The 20,068-nt window shown below is 45.6% G+C and overlaps 1 protein-coding gene across 1 annotated transcript; it reads left to right on the top strand.

Moving 5' to 3' along the window:
- The first annotated feature begins 1,361 nt into the window (after window positions 1–1,361).
- FXN (frataxin) lies at window positions 1,362–15,846 on the top strand. Its single transcript, XM_014541304.1, has 4 exons — window positions 1,362–1,478; window positions 6,759–6,879; window positions 13,554–13,651; window positions 15,673–15,846. Exons 1-4 carry the CDS (start codon window positions 1,441–1,443, stop codon window positions 15,821–15,823), a joined length of 408 nt encoding a protein of 135 aa, XP_014396790.1. The 5' UTR covers window positions 1,362–1,440; the 3' UTR covers window positions 15,824–15,846.
- Window positions 15,847–20,068: the final 4,222 nt, after the last annotated feature.

Raw genomic sequence — 20,068 nt, 5'->3', positions numbered from 1 at the left:
CCGTGCCCCGCATCGGTGACCAGCGCAGGCTGTGCTGTGGCTGTCACTGCGGTCGCCACGGCTGCTCTGACTGCTCCTCCAGAGCCAACCTTTTTAAACAAGCCGCCTGCGCTCCGCACCCCCTGGCCCTCCTCTTCGGTTCACCTCTCAGCCCGTGCCCTCTGCCTTCTTTATGGCCAAGGGCATGATGGCTCACGAGCCATAGCTGCAGCCTCTGACCCCTTCTCTTAGTGGTAACCGGAGTGGCCTTTGGAGAATGCAAATATTATCCCAACCCCTTAGAGCCCTTCGGTGCCCCCCCCTCCCCCGGGATGAAGTCCAGTGGAGGGTGTCCCTGTGCCATCTCCACTCGGGCTGCACCACTTTTCTCTCCCTTCACAGGTCCCTGCCCTCCTGCCCTGGGGAGACCATCTGCGAGGCCCCCTCTAGCTCTCCACTCACCAGCACCCCACCCACTCCCGTTCTTTTCTCCCAGGCCAGCTAGTCAGTAGGTTGGATGTAACGCAGACTCGCTGGATGCTCAGCAGTTCCGTAGTGAAAGAAATGCAACAGGTCCCATTGTCTCCTGCAGATCCTTCAAACAGATCTGTCTGCTGTCAGAACCTCTTCTGGGCGCAGCGACTTCTGCCTCGTGCTGTTCCTCTTTGCTAGTTTTAGTCAAGTGCGAGGAGTGTCACTGATGCTTAGGGTGTCACCTGTGCCAATAGCCTGGATCAGTGGTTCTCAACCTTCCTAATGCCACGACCCTTTAATACAGTTCTTCATGTTGTGGTGACCCCCAACCATAAAATTATTTTCGTTGCTACTTCATAACTGTAATTTTGCTACTGTTATGAATCGTAATGTAAATATCTGATATGCAGGATGTATTTTCATTGTTACAAATTGAACATAATTAAAGCATAGTGATTAATCACAAAAACAATATGTAATTATATATGTGTTTTCCGATGGTCTTAGGCGACCCCTGTGAAAGGGTTGTTCGACCCCCAAAGGAGTCATGACCCACAGGTTGAGAACTGCTGGCCTAGATGGAGCAGCGCTGCCCAGTAGAACCTCCTGTGATGATGGTCCACAGCCACGTGAGACCACAAGACACTCGAAATGTGGCCCATGCGACGAAGGGACTGTTTACATCTTATTTTATTGCAATAAAATTACATTTAAAGGCTGCATGTGGCTCGTGGCTACCGTACTGGATAGCACAGGCTCAGAGAGAGACTCAATGTAATACATTAAAAGAAAGTGAAAAGTCCTGAGGCATACACCTGGAAAACTCTAACATGGTTACTCTCCAATGGAGAAGTGGTGATATTTAAACTTTCACGAATGGACTGTAACACTGAGAAATGGTAATGTTCTTCTTAACTTTGGCTTTAGGGTTTGAGCCTCTACTGCCTCAACCAGATTCTCAATGTCAAAAAGCAGAATGTCTGTTTGATGAACTTGAGGACAACAGGAAGTTTGGGCAACCCAGGGTAAGATAAACACACCTTCCTCATCAAGTCTCTCTCTCTCTCTCTCTCTCTGTCGGGCTGCCCCCGCCCCCCCCCCCCCCCACAACAACACACACACCAATATGTATACTACACATACACACACTTCTATTAACTTTTCCCCCCCTTTTACCTAGACCAGTGGTCAGCAAACTGCGGCTCTTTGGCCCCTTGAGTGTGGCTCTTCCACAAAATACCGACTTCTGCGCATGGGCCACGAAGTTTCAATCGCACTGTGCGTGTGCGCCCACACGTGGTATTTTGTGGAAGAGCCACACTCAAGGGGCCAAAGAGCCGCAGTTTGCTGACCACTGGTCTAGGTAAAAGGGGGGGAAAAGTTAATCGTACAGTGTGATTGAAACTTCGTGGCCCATGCGCAGAAGTCGGTATTTTGTGGAAGAGCCACACTCAAGGGGCCAAAGAGCCGCATGTGGCTCACGAGCCGCGGTTTGCCGACCACTGACCTAGACCATCCCATATGGAACCCATTTTCTCCCTCAGCAGCATCGCTCACATACGTCTCTCCACATCACTATCTGACATGTTATTTTCCATGAAGTACTACATTTTATGAATGTAACATAATTCATTGACCCCATCCCCTAATGTTGGACATTTAGGTTGTTTGCAGAGTTTTGTTATTATTCTCTTAGATGTCATGGTTGTTAGGGTAGTGCTTTACTGTGCTCTGCGTGGTCACAGCCAGGTCTCCCTGTCCAGGTCTATTCCACAGAAAGGGGAAGAGCATGGAAGGCCTGGAAGTGGCACTTGACCCTCACTCACATTTTAGTGGGAAGGACTTGGTCACGTGGCCCCACCTCGCTGCAGGGAAGGCTGGGAAATGTGGTCCTGTGGGTGCCCTGGAGGAAGGAGGCAATGGGCTCTGGTGGAAAGCTGCCAGGCACTGCTCCAGGCTACCCTCTGCCACTGATACCTGCACGGACCTCCTCCCACCCTCCACACACACTGCCTCCAGCCCCTAGGCTGCAACCACAGCCCATGTGGTCACTCATGTACCTCAAAGGTCAAGATGTCCAGGTGCTGTACAGGCCTCTCTCTCAGGTCGAGGAGTGGCATCTCTGACTTACACACACACACACACACACACACACACACACACACACACACACACACACACACACACACACAGCAGGGCAAAATAACTACCACCACAACTCCCATTCGGGAAAGAGACATGTCCCTGGCCTGTGGTAGCGATGGAATACCCCTAGGCAACACTGGGACAACTGGCAGAGGGGGGTGTTCCTCCATGAAACCCCAGTTCTGCCACCCGGGAGTATCCTCCTTGTCTGTTACCCCCTTGGCCACGGAGGAGGCAGGCAGTGGGGAGCGTGCCCTGCTAGGGGTCAGGCAGCCTTTGCTGCCCAGTTCCTGCTGGTAACACTTGGGCTTTCAAAGGCCCTCATGTCTTTAAGGCTTCAGCAGGCTCTTGTGGGCCAGACTCATTTTTCTCTGGTAACAGCATTTTTCTCAAAAACCTAGTAGTCTTCTGATCTCTTTACCCTGAGTCAGTCCTGAAGCCAGTAGCCACATCCAAATTTCTTCCATGGATGGAAGCCGCAGGCTGTCTTATTTTTTGCATCCTCACCCCATCCATGCTCAGCTCTTTCCATCTGTTTTTGCATCAGGATTGGATCCTCTTTTTGTCTTAACGAGAGGCCTTTGTTGTTCAGGGCCTTACATTCTCCTCTGGCTTTTCCGTCCGTGTGCAGCCTTTAATCCCCAAATGCTTAGCTTCATCCCACCAACCTGCAGCTGTGCCAGTTCTCTCCTGCTTCACCTTTTTCATGTCGCACCAGCTAACAGCAAGGAGCCTCCCCTGCACCGGGACATGCTCACCATCCCCACAACTGCAGGTGTTGGCCTCCCAGGCAGCAGGTTCACAGGACCTCGAGAGCGCCCGGCCTGCTGTGTCCGTGTTCGTTGGCCCCTCCACACAGCCTCCGAGCCAGTGCTGCGAGCGGCCTATGTTAGCACCATTTCCAGCTCCTCCCCACACAGACTCTCTGCTGCTGTCCCCTTGTCCCTGCAGGTGGTCTCTGAGGCTCGGTGGGCCCTCGCAGGATGCCCCAAGTGCAGTTCCCTTCTTCAGGGTCTACTTCTGGCTTCTGGGAAGCACAGCTTTGTCCTGCTGTGAGTAGGAGGACAGCCCATTTCTGCTATGGCCCAACTGGCTGCTGTCGGGTAGCACCTGCCAAGCTCTTGCCTTTGGACTTTACGCCTGAGTCAGCTGTGTCTTTATGTTCCCACACTCCTCAGGACACGTCAGCCTCTGCTCCAGGTTCTCTCCAACACACCCAGCCAGGCCCACCACTCTCTAAGGAAGAGCCCCTTACCATCTCCTAATCAGTCCTGTAACCTTCCCCACATCTTACCTTTGAAGCGGGTGATGGGCTGGGTGGTGGGTGGTCATATGGCACATCTTTCTGTCTTGCGTGAATTATCTAACAGCCACTGGTGTCTTACCTTAGGCCTCCTTGAAACTCAGACGTTGGAGTTGTCTGGGACATGTCTTGTAACCTACACACATTTCCTCATAGAGGCACCAAAGCTCATACAAGGAATTTTATTAGAGCAGTGTTTTTATTGTTGTAATTCACATACCCTGAAATGTACCATTTTGTGGTTTTGAGAATATTCACAGGTTGTGCAACTTTCACCACTAACTCCAGAACATTTTTATCATTCCACAAAGAAACAGCATGCCCATTGATAAACACTCCCCATTCCTCCCTTCTCCAAGCCCCTGGCAACCACTAATCTACTTTCTGTTTCTATGGATTTATAACAGTTTCTTAAAATTGAAATATAAGAGTGTCTCCAAGTTATAAGTGTACAGCTTGATGAAGTTTTAAAAAATGAACATAGCATGTGACTCAAAAATAGCTCAAGAAGTAGAATGTTACCAGCCCCTAAGAACAAGCCTCCTGCTCGCTTCTAGTTATTAACCCCTCCCTGCCCCAGAGTAACGACCATTCGGATTTCCAATAGCCTGGATTAATTTTGCCTGCTTGTTTACTTTATATTAACTGTATCATTAAATATAAATAGGTTTGTGTGTGGCTTCTTTCAGTCACCATTATGCTTGTGAGATTTGCCCATATTATTAAATTTATAGGCATTTCTGTTTTGCTATATAGTATTCCATTACATGAATATACCACAATTTATTTATCTGTATTACCTATGGGTACTTGGGCAGTGTGCATTCTGGGGCTATAGGGTATTTCTGCTATGAACATTCTAATATAGTGCATATCTTTTGGTGAACCTAGGTATGCATTTCTTTTATTATTATTAAAGTATAGTGTAGTTTTATTATAAAGTATAATATACAATATTATATTAAACTCAGGTGTACAGCATAGTGATTCAACATTTATATACCTTAGGAAATGACCTAGTAATCATCAATAAATCCAGTAACCACCTGTCACCCTACAAAGTTATTACGACATTATTAACTGTATGCCCTGTGCAGTACATTACATCCCCGTAACTTATTTATTTTATAACTGGAAGTTTGTACCTCTTCATTCCTTTCACTTATTCTGCCCCTCCCCCACCCCCGCCACTTTGGGAACCATCACTTTGTTCTTATATCTTATGAGTCTGTTTCTGCTTGGTATGCATTGCTGTTGGGTATATATATATACCCAAGTGTGGAACTAACGGCATTTGTCCATATTCACTTTAGTAGATACTGCCCCATAGTTTTCCAAACTGATTGTCCCGTTTACTGGCCCCTCAGCAGTAAATGAAAGCTCTGCTTGCTTCACTTCCTGGCCAACCCTTGACATTATCTGTCTCTTTCATGTTAACCATTCTGGAGGTTTCTCATAGCAATTTTTTAAATTTTCCCAAAGATTAACGAAGTTTTTCACTTTTTCATATGTTCATTGGATATCTTTTTATTGAATGAAATCTGTTCAAGAATTTTACCCATTTTTCTATTGGGTTTTCTTTTTCTTACTGATTGGTAAGAGTTCTTTTTTTTTTTTAATATATTTTTATTGATTTCAGAGAGGAAGGGAGAGGGAGAGACAGAAACATCAATGATGAGAGAGAATCATTGATTGGCTGCCTCCTGCACGCCCCGCACTGGGGGTCGAGCCCACAACCCAGGCATGTGCCCTTGGCCGGAATCGAACCTGGGACCCTTCAGTCCGCGGGCTGACGCTCTATCCACTGAGCCAAGCCGGCTAGGGCGGTAAGAGTTCTTTATACATTCTAGATACAAGTACTTTTTCAGATGTGTGTAATGCATATACTTTACCCCACTTTGTGGTTTGCTGGGCATACATTTTAGTTTTAAAAGCAATGGAAACCTCATCGTCCAGCTGAAGGGGATAGGTTGAGTAAATAATATAAAATTAAATATTATGAAAGTCCCTATGTGCTAAGATGGGACAATTTCTAATGTGCTTCATTTGTTTATTGAAAAGAATATAACATTTTTGGAAGGATACAGAAGAGGCTGTCATCATAGTTGACTCTGGGGATGAGGCTGCCTGTTTGGGAAGAAAAGCTTACTTTTCTGTTAGCCCTTCATATTTTTATTTTATTTTATTTTACTTTATTTTTGTTAATCCTCACCCAAGGATATTTTTTCCCATTGACTTTTAGAGGGAGTGAAAGGGAAGGAGAGAGGGGGAAAAAGAGAGACAGAAACATTGATGTGAGAGAGACACATTGATTGGTTGCCCCAACTGGGACGGGGATCGAAGCTGCAACCCAGATACGTGTCCTTGACAGGAATCAAACCCGAGACCTTTCGGTGTGTGGGCCAACACTCTAACTACTAAGCAACACTGGCCAGGGCTGTTTAAATTTTCACTCTGTACATGTTAGCTATTTTCCATCAGTTTTATAAATCTAAATGAAAAATAAACGTGGTGATTTGATGTTAATAAAACGGAGCGGTTTGATCGTATGTTTTTGGTGTGTTTTTTTTTCGTGAGAGAGACACATTGATTGGTTGCCCCAACTGGGACAGGGGATTGAAGCTGCAACCCAGATATGTGTCCTTGACAGGAATCGAACCCGAGACCTTTCGGTGTGTGGGCCGACACTCTAACTACTAAGCAGCACTGGCCAGGGCTGTTTAAATTTTCACTCTGTACATGTTAGCTATTTTCCATCAGTTTTATAAATCTAAATGAAAAATAAATGTGGTGATTTGATGTTAATAAAACAGAGCGGTTTGATCGTATGTTTTTGGTGGTTTTTGTTTCCCTGCAGCTCCTTGGATGAGAGCACCTATGAAAGACTGGCCGAGGAGACCCTGGACTCCTTGGCAGAGTTTTTTGAAGACCTTGCAGACAAACCGTACACATGTGAAGACTATGACGTCTCCTTTGGGGTACCTCTTCACTTATTTTCATTTTCCTGTTTCCTCCCTAAGAATTTTAGCTCACTAAAATAAAGAATTCCCCTCCAGCAGAGGTAAGCATCCAACAGCACGTGGTTAAGGTGAGACCAAAAGGCTAGGGTTCACGTTCCAGCCCTGCTCCACCAGGCTTGTAACCTTGGGTGCATCACTCAGCTTCTTTAATCCTCATTTTTGCTGAAAAATACAGATTCTGACGCTTCATTTGAGACCCATAAAGATAAATCAGAAAGGGACCCAGCATGTGTTTGTCTCATCGGGCAGGCGTGTGGAACACTGAACGAGACCACTAGTTCTTAGCGGAGTAAGATATTGCCTGCAAAATATTCCGACTACACTAACATGGGCCCCACTCCTGGGAGATTCTGATACAGTAGGTCAGGGTGCATTCATAGGAAGCATATATTTTAAAAGCTCAAGTGAGATTCTAATGTGCATCCTTAGGTCCCACCTCTAGGAGTTTTTTTTGGGGTGTGTGTGTGTTTTAAGCCCACAACTGGGCATGTGCCCTCGATCCTTCAGTCCGCAGGTCAAAGCTCTATCCACTGAGCCAAACCAGCTAGGGCCCTAGGAGTTTTTGTTTAACGGATATGGGGTGCAGCCCAGACAAGGCGTTGCAGTTTTAAAGTTTTTTTAAATCTTCTCCCCAGTTGACTCTAATACACAGCTTAGGCCAGTACTGGACTGAATGAAACTTGAGCCCCAGATCCTGGAAGCCAGAGGACTGCTGGTGTAAATCGACTGGCCGCCAGGTGGCAGACCTTAGCAGTTGTCAGCCTTTGGATTTAGAATTACTGTATTGCTTAGGCCTTAGGGAGCAGTTCTTTTTTGCCATCCAGAGAAAATCCCCTGCAGAGGTTAATCCTCTTGACAGCACTTAATTAATATCGGGAAATGTCATGAAGTGTGCATGTTGGATTAAACCGTGGAATTATTTAGGACACCCAGCTGTCAGGCTTAAGTGATAGAAATACTGTTGGATATGGCTGTTGGAGCTCTGGATAGAGAAGGGACTCCCTCAGAGGGAGCAGGCAGCCTGGCCAGTGTGGCTCAGTTGGTTGAGCATCATCCCCTGCACCAATAGGAGCAGGCAGCAAAGTCTGGTTGTAAGGACAGCAGGGAGTGTGGCTCAGTTGGTTGAGCATCATCCCCTGCACCATTAGGAGCAAGCAGCAAAGTCTGGTTGTAAGGACAGCAGGGACTTGGTAAAAAATAGAGACAATGGGCAAGACAGGAATGTATGCCTTCCAGGCAGTTCTAACGGTTATTGGCAGCCAAGCATGCAACAGTGTCCAGGCAGGGTTTTAGAAGTGCCGTACAGATAGCCTCAGAGGGATGGTTCGAGCTAGGGAAGTTACAGGTCCCCCTTCTCCTAGCTACCAAGGGTGTAGCTAAAGGCAAATCAAGTCGCGGGCTAAACTCTGCTACACATGCAACATTTATTAACAGGTCACAAAAACCGTTACACCACCTGTTCTCATAGGATTGCTGAAGCCCTACCGTGACCCAAATACTTTGAGTAAATGTTTTATTAGAAGCAGCTGTGCCAGTATTCCAGCAGCTGGATTCTGCTGACCTCACTGAGTCCAGCAACAAAAGCTTCTGCTCAGTGGTGGGTCACAGGACCTCACTGAGTCCTCCCTCCAGTGTCTCCCTGAACAGTGATTCAGCTGCTGGGCTTCCAGACCCTGTAGTCCACTCCTGCAAGGGAAGAGGCACCTGTCTGTCTGTTTTTCCAGCCAGTCCATATACCTTGAGTATCATACGTCTCACCAGCATAAAATTATTCCTGGCAAATTATTTGCTGAAGACATATAGTAGCTGCCTCTGTAGTTTAGACTTCTGATTAAATACTTTGAAATGCTAGCTATCCTGAGGTAAGATTCCTGATTAGAATCTTTCAAGTGCTAACTTACATATTTCACATGTAAGACATGTCAATGTAAGAAGCATTCAAACCTTTCGAGAATTTTTGTGAGTTTTTTGAGCCAAATTGACGATGATTGCCGGGAAGCAAAATCTCAACAGGTTGAGAAAATGCTCTGGAAAAATGGCAGTTCTGCACCCTGCTTTGTACATTACAATCAAAAGAGGACAGAGAGGGCGTAAATGAGTTACATGAAATCCATTGGTGATAGATTAGGGAGGCAGGAGAAGGCAACTCGGGGAAACTTCAGGAATTGGATAAAAAGTAAAATGATAGCAATGGCCGGTTTGGCTCTGCGGTTACAGCATTGTTGGCCCAAGGATTGAAGGGTTTTGGGTTCGATTCTGGTCAAGGGCACGTAATTCCCGGTTGCAGGCTCGATCCCCAGCCCAGTCCGGGCGTGTGCAGGAGGCAACCAACCAGTCGATGTCTCTATCTCTGTCTCTGTCTCTGTCTTTCTCTCTTTCTTTCTCTCTCTTCTCCGCTTCCCCTTCCACTCTCTCTAAAAAGATAATCAATGGAAAAAGTATCCTCGGGTGAGGATTAACAAAAAATAGACACATACTGCTTTTACAGGGTAGTTAACAGTCAATAATTAACTCGATGACAGTGGGGATTTGTGACCTCTGCTCTGGTGCAGTATCTGTCTTTTCAGGGTCCAGAAAAAGGAAATCACTTAGACATTCCAAAAGTATCTTATTGTGGATGCAAAAAGACAACAGGCTTAATTAAGGTAAAGATTGACTTTTGTCAGGGAAGATTCTGGCCTAGGACATAACTGCCTGCCATAACCTGCTATTAGTTAGGACATTTTCATTTCAGACCATCCTTTGTGGCTGCTCTAGTTCTCTGGGTTGTAAGGTCGCCACCCAGGCCTCCCCCGAGCTTGTCAGGTGGCGTGTAAACAGCAGAACACCTCTAACTCTGCTCCTTGAGCTTTCTTGAATACAGTCTCTCCGGCCCTCAGGGCTCCGGGGAGAAGAAATTTTACTCTACGCTCCTGAGTTCTTTCAGCTGCTCTAATAAATCTACATAAGACAGATTAACAAGGGGAAATAACCAATTTTAATTACATACAGACACAGGGGAACCCCACATATATGAGAGTCGGAAACCCCATATACATGAGAGGTTCGGGGACAGTTAAAATGAGGTATGTGCCCTAACCGGTTTGGCTCAGAGGATAGAGCGTCAGCCTGCGGACTCAAGGGTCCCAGGTTCGATTCTGGTCAAGGGCATGTACCTTGGCTGCGGGGATGTTTCTCTCTCATTGATGTTTCTAACTCTCTATCCCTCTCCCTTCTTCTCTGTAAAAAATCAATAAAAAAATAATAATAAAATAAAATAAAATGAGGTATGTATGGCATCCTGAGCTGAGAATGAGGTACGGCGCCTTGGAGCTTCAGAGGGGAGGAAGGTCACTGCAGGACAATAAAAAGAGCAAATGTTTTGTAATTAGAAGTCTGCCCTGTCATATAAATACGCCATAAAAAGTTATTTCTGGTAATAACTTTTATTATGGTCAAGGCCCCAAATATAAATCCCTTAAGGGAGAGGTAAATGCTTCTCTTGGGGCCGCAGGGTCTCCGTTGCCTTGCACTCAAAATAATTCACATGCCAAAGTGGCACATTTTGGGGAGGCCTGTTCTGAACCCCTCCAGGGTCCCGTGGGGTGTGACGCCCTCTGCTGCTCCAGGCAGACCGGTCCTCCCTTGCCCAGCGCTCAGGATGACTGTGGAGCACCATCACCCTGCATTCTCACTGTCTGTCTGCACATCGGCTCCCATGATGGGACTGACTTCCTGGCAGCAGGGACACTGTCCATGCTTGTACCCCAGCGCCTGGAGGACATTGCCAAGTAATAATGTTGATTCACTGTGTCAACGAAACGGGGCCCACGTTCCTCTCCAAAACACACTTTCATTGATGCTACTCAGCATTTATAGATATTTTACCAATTTGCTGCTGGCCAAGTTTGCAAATGAAAGCAGTAATCCAGATACACCCAAGAACGCATTTGTTCTTTTTAGAGAGAGAAAAAAAGAGAGAATTTGCTTGTTGCCATGTTCTTCATGCACTAAGTTGCTGGCCTATTACTGCTATAGAGCACGGGTTTCTTAACCTTTGGGGGTCAGGACCCCCTGTAAGAATCTGTCTGCTCTAGACCCTCTCCTGAGAAAAACTCCTCCACACATCCATCTGCGCAGCTTCAGCTTCAGGGTGGGGGCTGTTTGCAGATCCCTGAAAACCACCTCTGGGTCTCAGGTTACGGACACTTGCTTCACAGTCATTATTCTTACTCCTTCATGGGAAGTCAGTGTCTGCTTTAGGAGTGTGGGAAGCCGCATATACTAGAAATCCCCTAACTTAATGTGCTACCCCATATGTGTCTATTTCTATAAGTCAGTTGGTGACAACAGGAATGGCTGTGTTTGCTTCCACTTGTGTAGAGCTGCTATTGACGGGCGGGAATGAATGAGCCTCGCCAGCTGTGGCCGGGTCTGTTCTGATTAACCTGTGCCTGTATTTCAGCAGCTGCTAAATGTCTCTAACTCTCTCACACACGCCGCCGCCTTTAAATCTGTCCACATTCCCAAAATAGACTCAGAGGGCTACCTCAGGAATAGCAATAAAGAACAAGGCGGGCCTCTTCGTCTGGTCTATTGCAGACAGCTCCACACGCAGTACGAACTCCTGGAGAACCAGTACGGCAGCCCGTTTCCTTCCTGCTCTCGCACTTTTCTTCCGAAACAGCTTCAGGCTCCATAGAGGGGGGAAAACCTAATGGCACACAGTGAACAGGAAGGAGGTGGGGGTGGTGCGTGTTGAGACTTTCTGCCTTGCATAACTTGGCCCTTAACTTTGACACAAGTTATCACAGTACCTGGTTATAGACGCTTCCGCTCCCTCATTCATTCATCCACAAATCTATCTTGCATGAAGAATGGGTGTGCTAGACACTGAAGATGCTAGGATGAACAGACAGATCTGCTCATGAGATGCTTCAAGTAGCAGAGGGTCGGGGGCAGGTTCACATTCACATCATTCATTTTCCCAACGTCTCTATGATTTCTCTGCTTCTTTTTAATCAGAAAAGAAAAGGTTATTAAAAAATAATCCAATAGCATCCTCCCCATCCAGGCCCATCAGTTAGCTTATTCCTGGCACTTTCTCCATCCTTTCCATAGCTCTGTGTGTGTGTGAACCAAACACAAAATGTAAGAACCATTCGGGGCCCCTGGTTTGGACGGGGGCTCTGGAAGGCACAGGGAAAGGACGCCGTGGATCTCTGCGGGTTGTGCAGGGATGGGGAACAGCGAGAGGCTCCCCAGCCCCAGGAAAGGGAGCTTGGCCAGGTAGCTGTTTCTTTACTATCCAGCAAGTTCTAAAGAGACCTCAGGCCTCGGGACTGAAGGGCTCTTTGTTGAAAGAGTGTTTTCAAATATAAATGAGCATTTATTGAGCAAAGTTGGACCAACTGGTCTTTTGAAGAAGTCAGGGCTGTTGTAGAGGAAAATAAAGCTGGGGAGGCGCATCTGCGAAGCTAAAGAGGTGCCTGGGAAGGGTGGAGTGTCTGCCTTCTCCCAGCAGCGTCGGGGCCAAGACGAGCAAAGCAGATGGTTCCGTTACTTCCTTCTTTCTTGCCTGATTTCCTTTTTGGGGGAATGAACCTATGCTATCTCAGGCATGGGCCACCGTGGTACTCCAGGAGAGCTGGTGTCCGAGGTTTTTAACGCCCTTTAGCATGTTCTGCTGGCGGCTGTGCAAACAAGGCAGAGATGGGCATACGGATCTTCTGTGCTGCAGCTGCAATACCTCAGACAGGCCGCTCAGCCCCGTGTGCCTCCAGCATACGGATCTTCTGTGCTGCAGCTGCAATACCTCAGGCCGCTCAGCCCCGTGTGCCTCCGTTTCCTCCTCTCTAGAGGGGAAGAGTGATTACCTTCGCCTTGCTGAGCTCACAGGGAAGGAGGGAAAGCACTGTGAGACAGAAGTTTATGAGTAACTGCTGGGGTCCAACCCCAGCAGGTCCAGGGGTCCCCAAAGGTGTGGACGGAGACAGCCTTCAGTTGATCAGCAGCCTAGTCAGGACCTCTAGCCAGGATCTCCAGCCAAAGTTCTGGTTAGGATCTGATGTTTATTGTCTTGTTACATCTGTATTTATACCAGTCGATTTTAATCCTGTCAATTTCTATTGCAAAGGTTAGGGCGTTTCTTATCTCCATTCCAGGGAGTAAAGATTATGTAGCTTAAGTGTGATTGTTTGTAGTTAAAGTGATTAACTACCCGCCTGGCACTTAGTTAAGGGGTTGTATCCCCTCCCTAACCTCAGGGAAAAATCCCTACCTGGGGAAACAACCTTTCTCGGAGAGGTGACCTTAGTTAAAACACATGGCGCTAAGGAGAGCAAACATATTAAGAACAATATGCTATATATGCCAGGTCCCTTGAAACATATGCTATGCAGCTGTTTCTTTCCTGCAGCGACTGTGTCAAGCAGCAAGGATGGACCGGCTTCCGGCAAGTAACCATGGTCTGATTCTGAGAGCAATGTTCTTTCTGCATGACCTTCTTCCTATTTCTGAACACCAAAGACATTTCTTTATGACGTGTATTGCGTACTTATATGAATGCAAAGTGTTGAGCTATCACAAAATACGGAGCAATTATGATGAAGTGATAACTTTTTCCTCACGCTTTTGTCCACCTGATCCCCTAGAGTGGTGTTTTAACAATTAAACTGGGCGGCGATCTAGGGACCTACGTGATCAACAAGCAGACCCCGAACAAGCAGATCTGGTTATCTTCGCCATCCAGGTACGTTCCGAAGTCTAAGTCTCACGTTGTTAGCTTGTTGGAAACATGACTTGTGGACCATTGAAGAGGGTGTCCCCCTCCGGCTTTAGAGTCTGTGTAAGCGAACCTTTCCTGAGGTCTGACAGCAAGTCTCCTTCTCAGTAGGAAAGTTTACTCTGGTCATGTGACTTCTGTCTGTTGATCATCTGGCTGCTGTACTCGGATATTGGGTTGTGAACAAGATCTGAAGTGAAAAGTGTATAACTTGTCAGAACCCGGCCTGGACAGGTTTTCTCTATTAAATCATTGCCCTGCTTTTTAAAAAGCCACTTTTGATATTGCAGCATCTGAACAAGCTGTACTTTGTCTTCAAAGCAAGTTAAAGTTTGACCTCTGGTTTGTTTTGAGCATCTCAGTTAAAGGTTAGTTGAATTCCATTTGCAGAGTTGAGCTATGTGCTCTGTGGGGGTGGGAGAGTGTTTTACGCTACTATTCCAGGCATTTAACCCCTGCTGCCTTTTCCACTGATGTGCTTTCAATCTAGTGGGATAAAAGGTTGTGTTGAGATGGCCTGTGCTGCATCTCAAAGCCTGCGAACATGCAGGGAGAGAGGGTTCCTCCTCCTTCTGGCTGCAGTTGAAGTGGTTTTAAGAACATAAAAGAGAGACGTCCACTGAAAGCTCGTAGGCCAACCTTTGTGGGTCATTCATTAACCCTTCCAAAGAGAACATACTGACTGTGAATTGGGAAAGGCTCAGATATAACTACACATAGAATTCTTTGAAAGCGTGATGGCGTTTGCATTTTAAAAAAATTTAACTTGTCACCTGCCCCAACCTTGATTCAGTTTTAGGCAGTTAATATATTGTTAGTCAGTTTAATAAAACATTATGCGCCCCCTCATCCCAACCACATCTAGGGAGTATGTTATAATTCAACAAAAACAATTCCAGAAATCACTGTCATTTCTGGTAAGGCCCTTAATCACAAATTGATTGCTTTTTTAGCCTATGCTCATTTGAAGTTGAGGGGTTTCACCCTGTGTGGGCCAGTTAGCCTGTTCTCTTTGGCCTCAAACAGTTGTCTCAGCCCTAACCGTGGTCATGCATGAGGGCCGTACATTCTTATCCTTCATCTTTAGAGGAACCAGTATGAGAAACTGGGTGGATCCGCTCAAGTCCAGCCATCAGCTCTGGGGATCTGTGGCTTTGTAAACACTGGGCAGGGCACCAGGAGCAACGGTGATGGCTCCACTAAAAGAACTCTTTGTTGTGTCTGGAAACTGAAAAGTCCATATCGTACTTGAACACACATACCAGCAACATGATCCGACTCCCACCATGTTTAGGAGCATATACTTCTGGATAATAATTCCTGGAAATTCCAAGTTGTACTATTTTTTTTAAATCTGTAATTCATGCCCTAGCTGGTTTGGCTCAGTGGATAGAGCGTCGGACTGCGGACTGAAGGGTCTCAGGTTCGATTCCGGTCAGGGCACATGCCCGGGTTGCAGGCTCGATCCCCAGTTGGGGAGCGTGCAGGAGGCAGCCGATCCATGATTCTCTCTCATCATTGATGTTTCTATCTCTCCCTCTCCCTTCCTCTCTGAAATCAATAAAAATATATATTTTTTAAAAGTCTGTAATTCATGATGGAAATCTGGAGAGAAAATCTGCCAAGCAGACATTTTCTTTTCTTTTCTTTTCAATAAATATATCATTGATTTTAGAGAGAGAGGGAGGTGAAGGAGAGAGAGAGAAACATTAATGGGCTGCCTCCTATACACCCCCTACTTGGAATCGAGCCCACAATCCGGGCATATGCCCCAATCAGGAATCGGACTGTGACCTCCTGGTCCATACGTCGATGCTCAACCATTGAGCCACACTAGTCGGGCTGTGTAACTATTCTTAAATAGAAAGACCCTAAGAAGTCAAATATACGCCTCATTAAACATTACTTTCTAGAGTTTCACTCTGTGGAATCAGTGTTTATTCTAAAGCGCTGTCCTCGGGATGAGCTGTGTGTGTTTTGTCTTGTAGTGGCCCCAAGCGCTACGACTGGACCGGGAAGAACTGGGTGTACTCCCACGACGGCGTGTCCCTCCATGAGCTGCTGGCCACGGAGATGACGGAAGCCTTCAAAACCAAACTGGACTTATCTTCTCTGGCCTATTCTGGAAAAGACACTTGATGCCCAGCCCCGTTGGAAAGACAGTAAAAGCTCCAAAGCCAAGACCCAGCTTCCTTCTGCAGCCGAATGTCTAGTTCCGTTCCTGCTTTTGAGGGCAGTTGCATTGTGGGTAACAGCTCTGGGAAAAGAATACGTCGCCTCCCACCCTACCTCTGACTTTGGATGATTAATTTCCATAGCGTTTTTGGACTTATTGTCTGATTTCCTCCCTCACATGATACCTGTATCTATAATGCCTCCATACCCATATATTAAGCCTTGCAACAAAGAAAAATAGTAATAAGGAAAAATTCTGAGAGGAGAAATGAATTGGCTTCACTATTAGTTCTTTCAAGGACTTAGAGTGAAAAACTGCATGAAGAGTGGCTGGCTGAACTCACCCTTGTCTCAAAATGAGACTCATTAAAGAGTAGCCTCTAAGTGTTCCCACGCCTCTTGAAAATATAGACACTTAAGCCTGTTACTATTGAAGGGTCAGTGGCAACTCGGGAATTCTCAAACCGAAGACCATTCTCTCTTTGTGCTTTGTGTCTGCCAGGGTGTATGTAGCCTGCAAGGGGTGTCTCGGAGATATGGTGCTGTTTCTTCCATACATACATATACAGGGTGTCCCAAAAAATGTATACACACTTTGAATAATTATTCATTCCAGTGGGTTAAATCTGAAAAGAAAGAAGCATCAGCTGAGGCTATCAGCTGTTAAAGTGTGTATACATTTTTTGGGACACCCTGTATATGTACATACATACATTTAAATATGTTTGAATGTATGTATTATTTTAATTTTTTTTTTTTTAATTTTAGGGTCAGTATAGAATCAGCTGCTGCAGCACAGGTCTGAGAATGCAAAAGGTCTCCCAAAGTCAAGAGCGGGAAAGGCATCTCCATGAGCTCATAGATGTTGTATAATAAATGAAAGGGAGCCGAGGAGGCTCTTTGTAAATGGTGAGGGGCCACCCAAATGAGAGAGATGGTTGTGTTAATGCAAAGAACCCTGGCTTACACTTGGCTCAGCCCAAAGTGCTGTCTCTGGGCAAGATTCACGTACCGGCTGGCCCTCTGTCTTCCTGTGTGTTAGATGAGACAGTTGGGTTAGATAGAGGATAGTGGATTCCCAGTTCAGACAGCCAGCATTCCTGTCAGGCAACGTTGTAACAGCTAGCTCAATTACCTCTGCTAGGGGTGACAGGAACATTTTTTTTTTAAGCTTTAGAATAAAATATATGATTATTAGAATTATTTGAATGTCCACTGAATTCATGTTTAAATAATAACCTGTATTGTGCCCTTACTGTGCTAATATGCTATAGACTGAATGTTTTTGTTCCCCCAAAATTCATATGTTGAATCCTAATCCCCAAAGTGATGGTCTTAGGAGGTGGGGCCTTTTGGAGGTGATTAGGTCTTCCAGGGTGAGCCCTCATGAATGGAATCAGTCCCCTTATCAAAGAAGCCCCAGAGAGCTCCCTCACCCCATCTACCATCGGGGGACACAGCAGCCTGTGAACCAGACACTGAGTCTGCTGGGACCTTTATCTCAGACTCCCAACCTCCACAATTGTGAGAAATAAATTCTGTTGTTTGTAAACATCCAGTTTATAGTATTCTGTCATAGCAGTTTGGACTAAGACGGCCTACAACACCGTAAGACCTCATTTTGATACTTTCAGGAACATTAAAACTCATCTAAAGTTATATCCATTATTTTCTTACTAAAGAAAGATTTATTAATAAAACAATGTAAACAGCCCTAGCCAGTTTGGCTCAGTGGATAGAGCATCAGCCTGCGGACTGAGAGGTCCAGGGTTCGATTCTGGTCAAGGGCATATGCCCAGGTTGGGGGCTCGATCCACAGTGTGAGGCGTGCAGAAGGCAGCAGATCAATGATTCTCTCTCATCATTGATATTTCTCTCTCTCCCTCTCCCTTCCTCTCTGAAATCAATAAAAATATAATAAATAAGTAAAACAATATTAACAAATGTTCAATGGATATTAAAATATTTCTTTTTTCAGAAAGAACATTATTGTTTAGTTTGGTGGAAATTTTGAGTGTGGTAGGTCAGAATCAATGAGAGTATGAAATCGTGTGTGGCCTGCCTGGTGTGGCTCAGTGGTTGAGTGTTGACCCATGAACCAAGAGGTCACCAGTTTGATTCCAGGTCAGGGCACATGCCTAGGTTTCAGGCTCGATCCCCAATAAGAGAGGTACAGGAGGCAACAGATCAATGTTTCTATCTCTATCCCTTTCCCTTCCTTGCTCTCTAAAATCAATTTTAAAATCAATTTTTAAAAAATGTGTGGTGTGTGTGTGTGTTTTAGTCTTATTTTAATGAAAGTTTCATTGTACAGTGGGGCCTTGACTTACGAGTGTCCCGACTAACGAGTTTTTCAAGATACGAGCTGTATCTCGGCCGATTTTTTGCTTTGAGTTGCGAGCTAAAATTCAGGTTACAAGCCAGCTTCAGATACCCCACTGCTAGTTGGCGCAGCTAACGTCACAGTGAACGCCACAACATCAGCCCAGCATCACGTGTCTCACTCGTTCCCTTTCTTATTTGACATACGAGTAATTTGAGTTAGAGCTCCGTCACGGAACGAATTAAACTCGTAAGTCAAGGCCCCACTGTACCTTACTTGGAACTCAGTTAAATGGCGCATTCATCTATCTGGACACAACATAAAACTTAAAGAGATATTAATCAGGGGCCCTAACATGAAAAAGGAAGTTAGCGAATCGGCGCTCTTGATGCTTTCCTTATCAGCCAGCCTTTCAGGCCGATTTACTTTTTTTTTTTTTTTTAATATATTTTATTGATTTTTTACAGAGAGGAAGGAAGAGAGATAGAGAGTTAGAAACATCAATGAGAGAGAAACATCGATCAGCTGCCTCCTGCACATCTCCCACTGGGGCTGTGCCCGCAACCCAGGTACATGCCCTTGACCAGAATCGAACCTGGGACCCTCCAGTCCGCAGGCCGACGCTCTATCCACTGAGCCAAACCGGTTTCGGCAGGCCTATTTACTTTTACTTCACACACAATTCTAACTGGTTTGATGATTTAGTTTCTAAGGCCCTGGGAGAATCCCATGAAGTCAGTGAAAGGGCTGCAAGCACAAGAACGGCCACCAGGGGGCAAATGAAATCCTGCTCTGACAAGCAAAGGAAAAGCACGCAATGGGGCGCCCTAGCTTCCCTCCTGCCCCTTAGCCCTGGACCATCATCAGTTACTGTGCCACCCATGCAAAGAATGAGTTTTTCAGGAAAATGTTGTAAGCATTCAGTATAACAACGAAGGCAAAAAAATGTGTAATATAATTTTATTTTTTAAAATGTATTTTTACTGATTTCAGAGAGGAAGGGAGAGAGAGATAGAAACATCATGATGAGAGACAATCATTGATTGGCTGCCTCCTGCACCCCCCACACTGGGGATTGAGCCTGCAACCTGGGCATGTGCCCTGACCAGGAATCAAACCTTGACCTCCTGGTTCATAGGTCGATGCTCAACCACGGAACTACACCACCGGGCATGTGTAATATAATTTTAGAAAGCTTTCAGTTTCATTTAGCTTCCTGAGTGGATATACCTTTAACCACTGGAAAATAAAACTATATAGAATGACTTACCTTCTCTTTGAAGATACAGAGAAGAACTGGGGTGTATAAAAGAGAACCTGAGGTGGTTGATTTATTATTTAATCAGAATTTTAAAAAATTAATCCAAACTCTCACTTGCTTATTGACACTAGCCTCAGTTTTCTTACTTGTACATTGGAGATGTCTAACTTGCAGTGCCTGGGCCCACATGCAAAGCACTCAGTACCTGACAAATATTGTTATCACATGTGCAGCTTAATTTCATATTCAAATGTGGAGTTTTCCCATGAAGTATTTATGACATCCTCTACTCACCTCAAACTTAGTCAAAATGCTCATTTTGAGACCTTGGGGATGGATTCTGTTTCCATAGAACAATCTCTCATGCTCCCTACAATGCTGACTTGTACTCCATCTTCTGCATAGCTTCTAAAAACAATTTGGCCAACTTTAAGTTTGACCATTTGTATTAAGTAGTAGGTTTACAATATGTTCTTCAAGCTATACCTGCTCCCAAAATCTAATAACCCCATTACCACCTTTAAAGCAAGACTATGTTTATAAATGTGACATTTGTGCGGATGCTTTGCACAAGGTTGCCAAGGAAAGCTGGCTCCCCACCGTCAAGGTGGGGAATGTGCGGGCG

This window comes from Myotis brandtii, unplaced genomic scaffold (genome assembly GCF_000412655.1).
Source record: "Myotis brandtii unplaced genomic scaffold, ASM41265v1 scaffold266, whole genome shotgun sequence".
NCBI classification, from domain to species: Eukaryota; Metazoa; Chordata; class Mammalia; order Chiroptera; family Vespertilionidae; genus Myotis; species Myotis brandtii.
The sequence above is the reverse complement of the archived record's forward strand: the minus strand, read 5'-3'. Positions and strand labels throughout refer to the sequence as shown.

Coding starts and splice junctions, on each gene's coding strand:
- FXN (XM_014541304.1), top strand. CDS start 1,441: ATGAACTTGAGGACAACAGGAAGTTTGGGCAACCCAGG. Junction 1,479..6,758: donor GGAAGTTTGGGCAACCCAGG/GTAAGATAAACA, acceptor GTTTCCCTGCAG/CTCCTTGGATGAGAGCACCT. Junction 13,652..15,672: donor TGGTTATCTTCGCCATCCAG/GTACGTTCCGAA, acceptor TTTGTCTTGTAG/TGGCCCCAAGCGCTACGACT.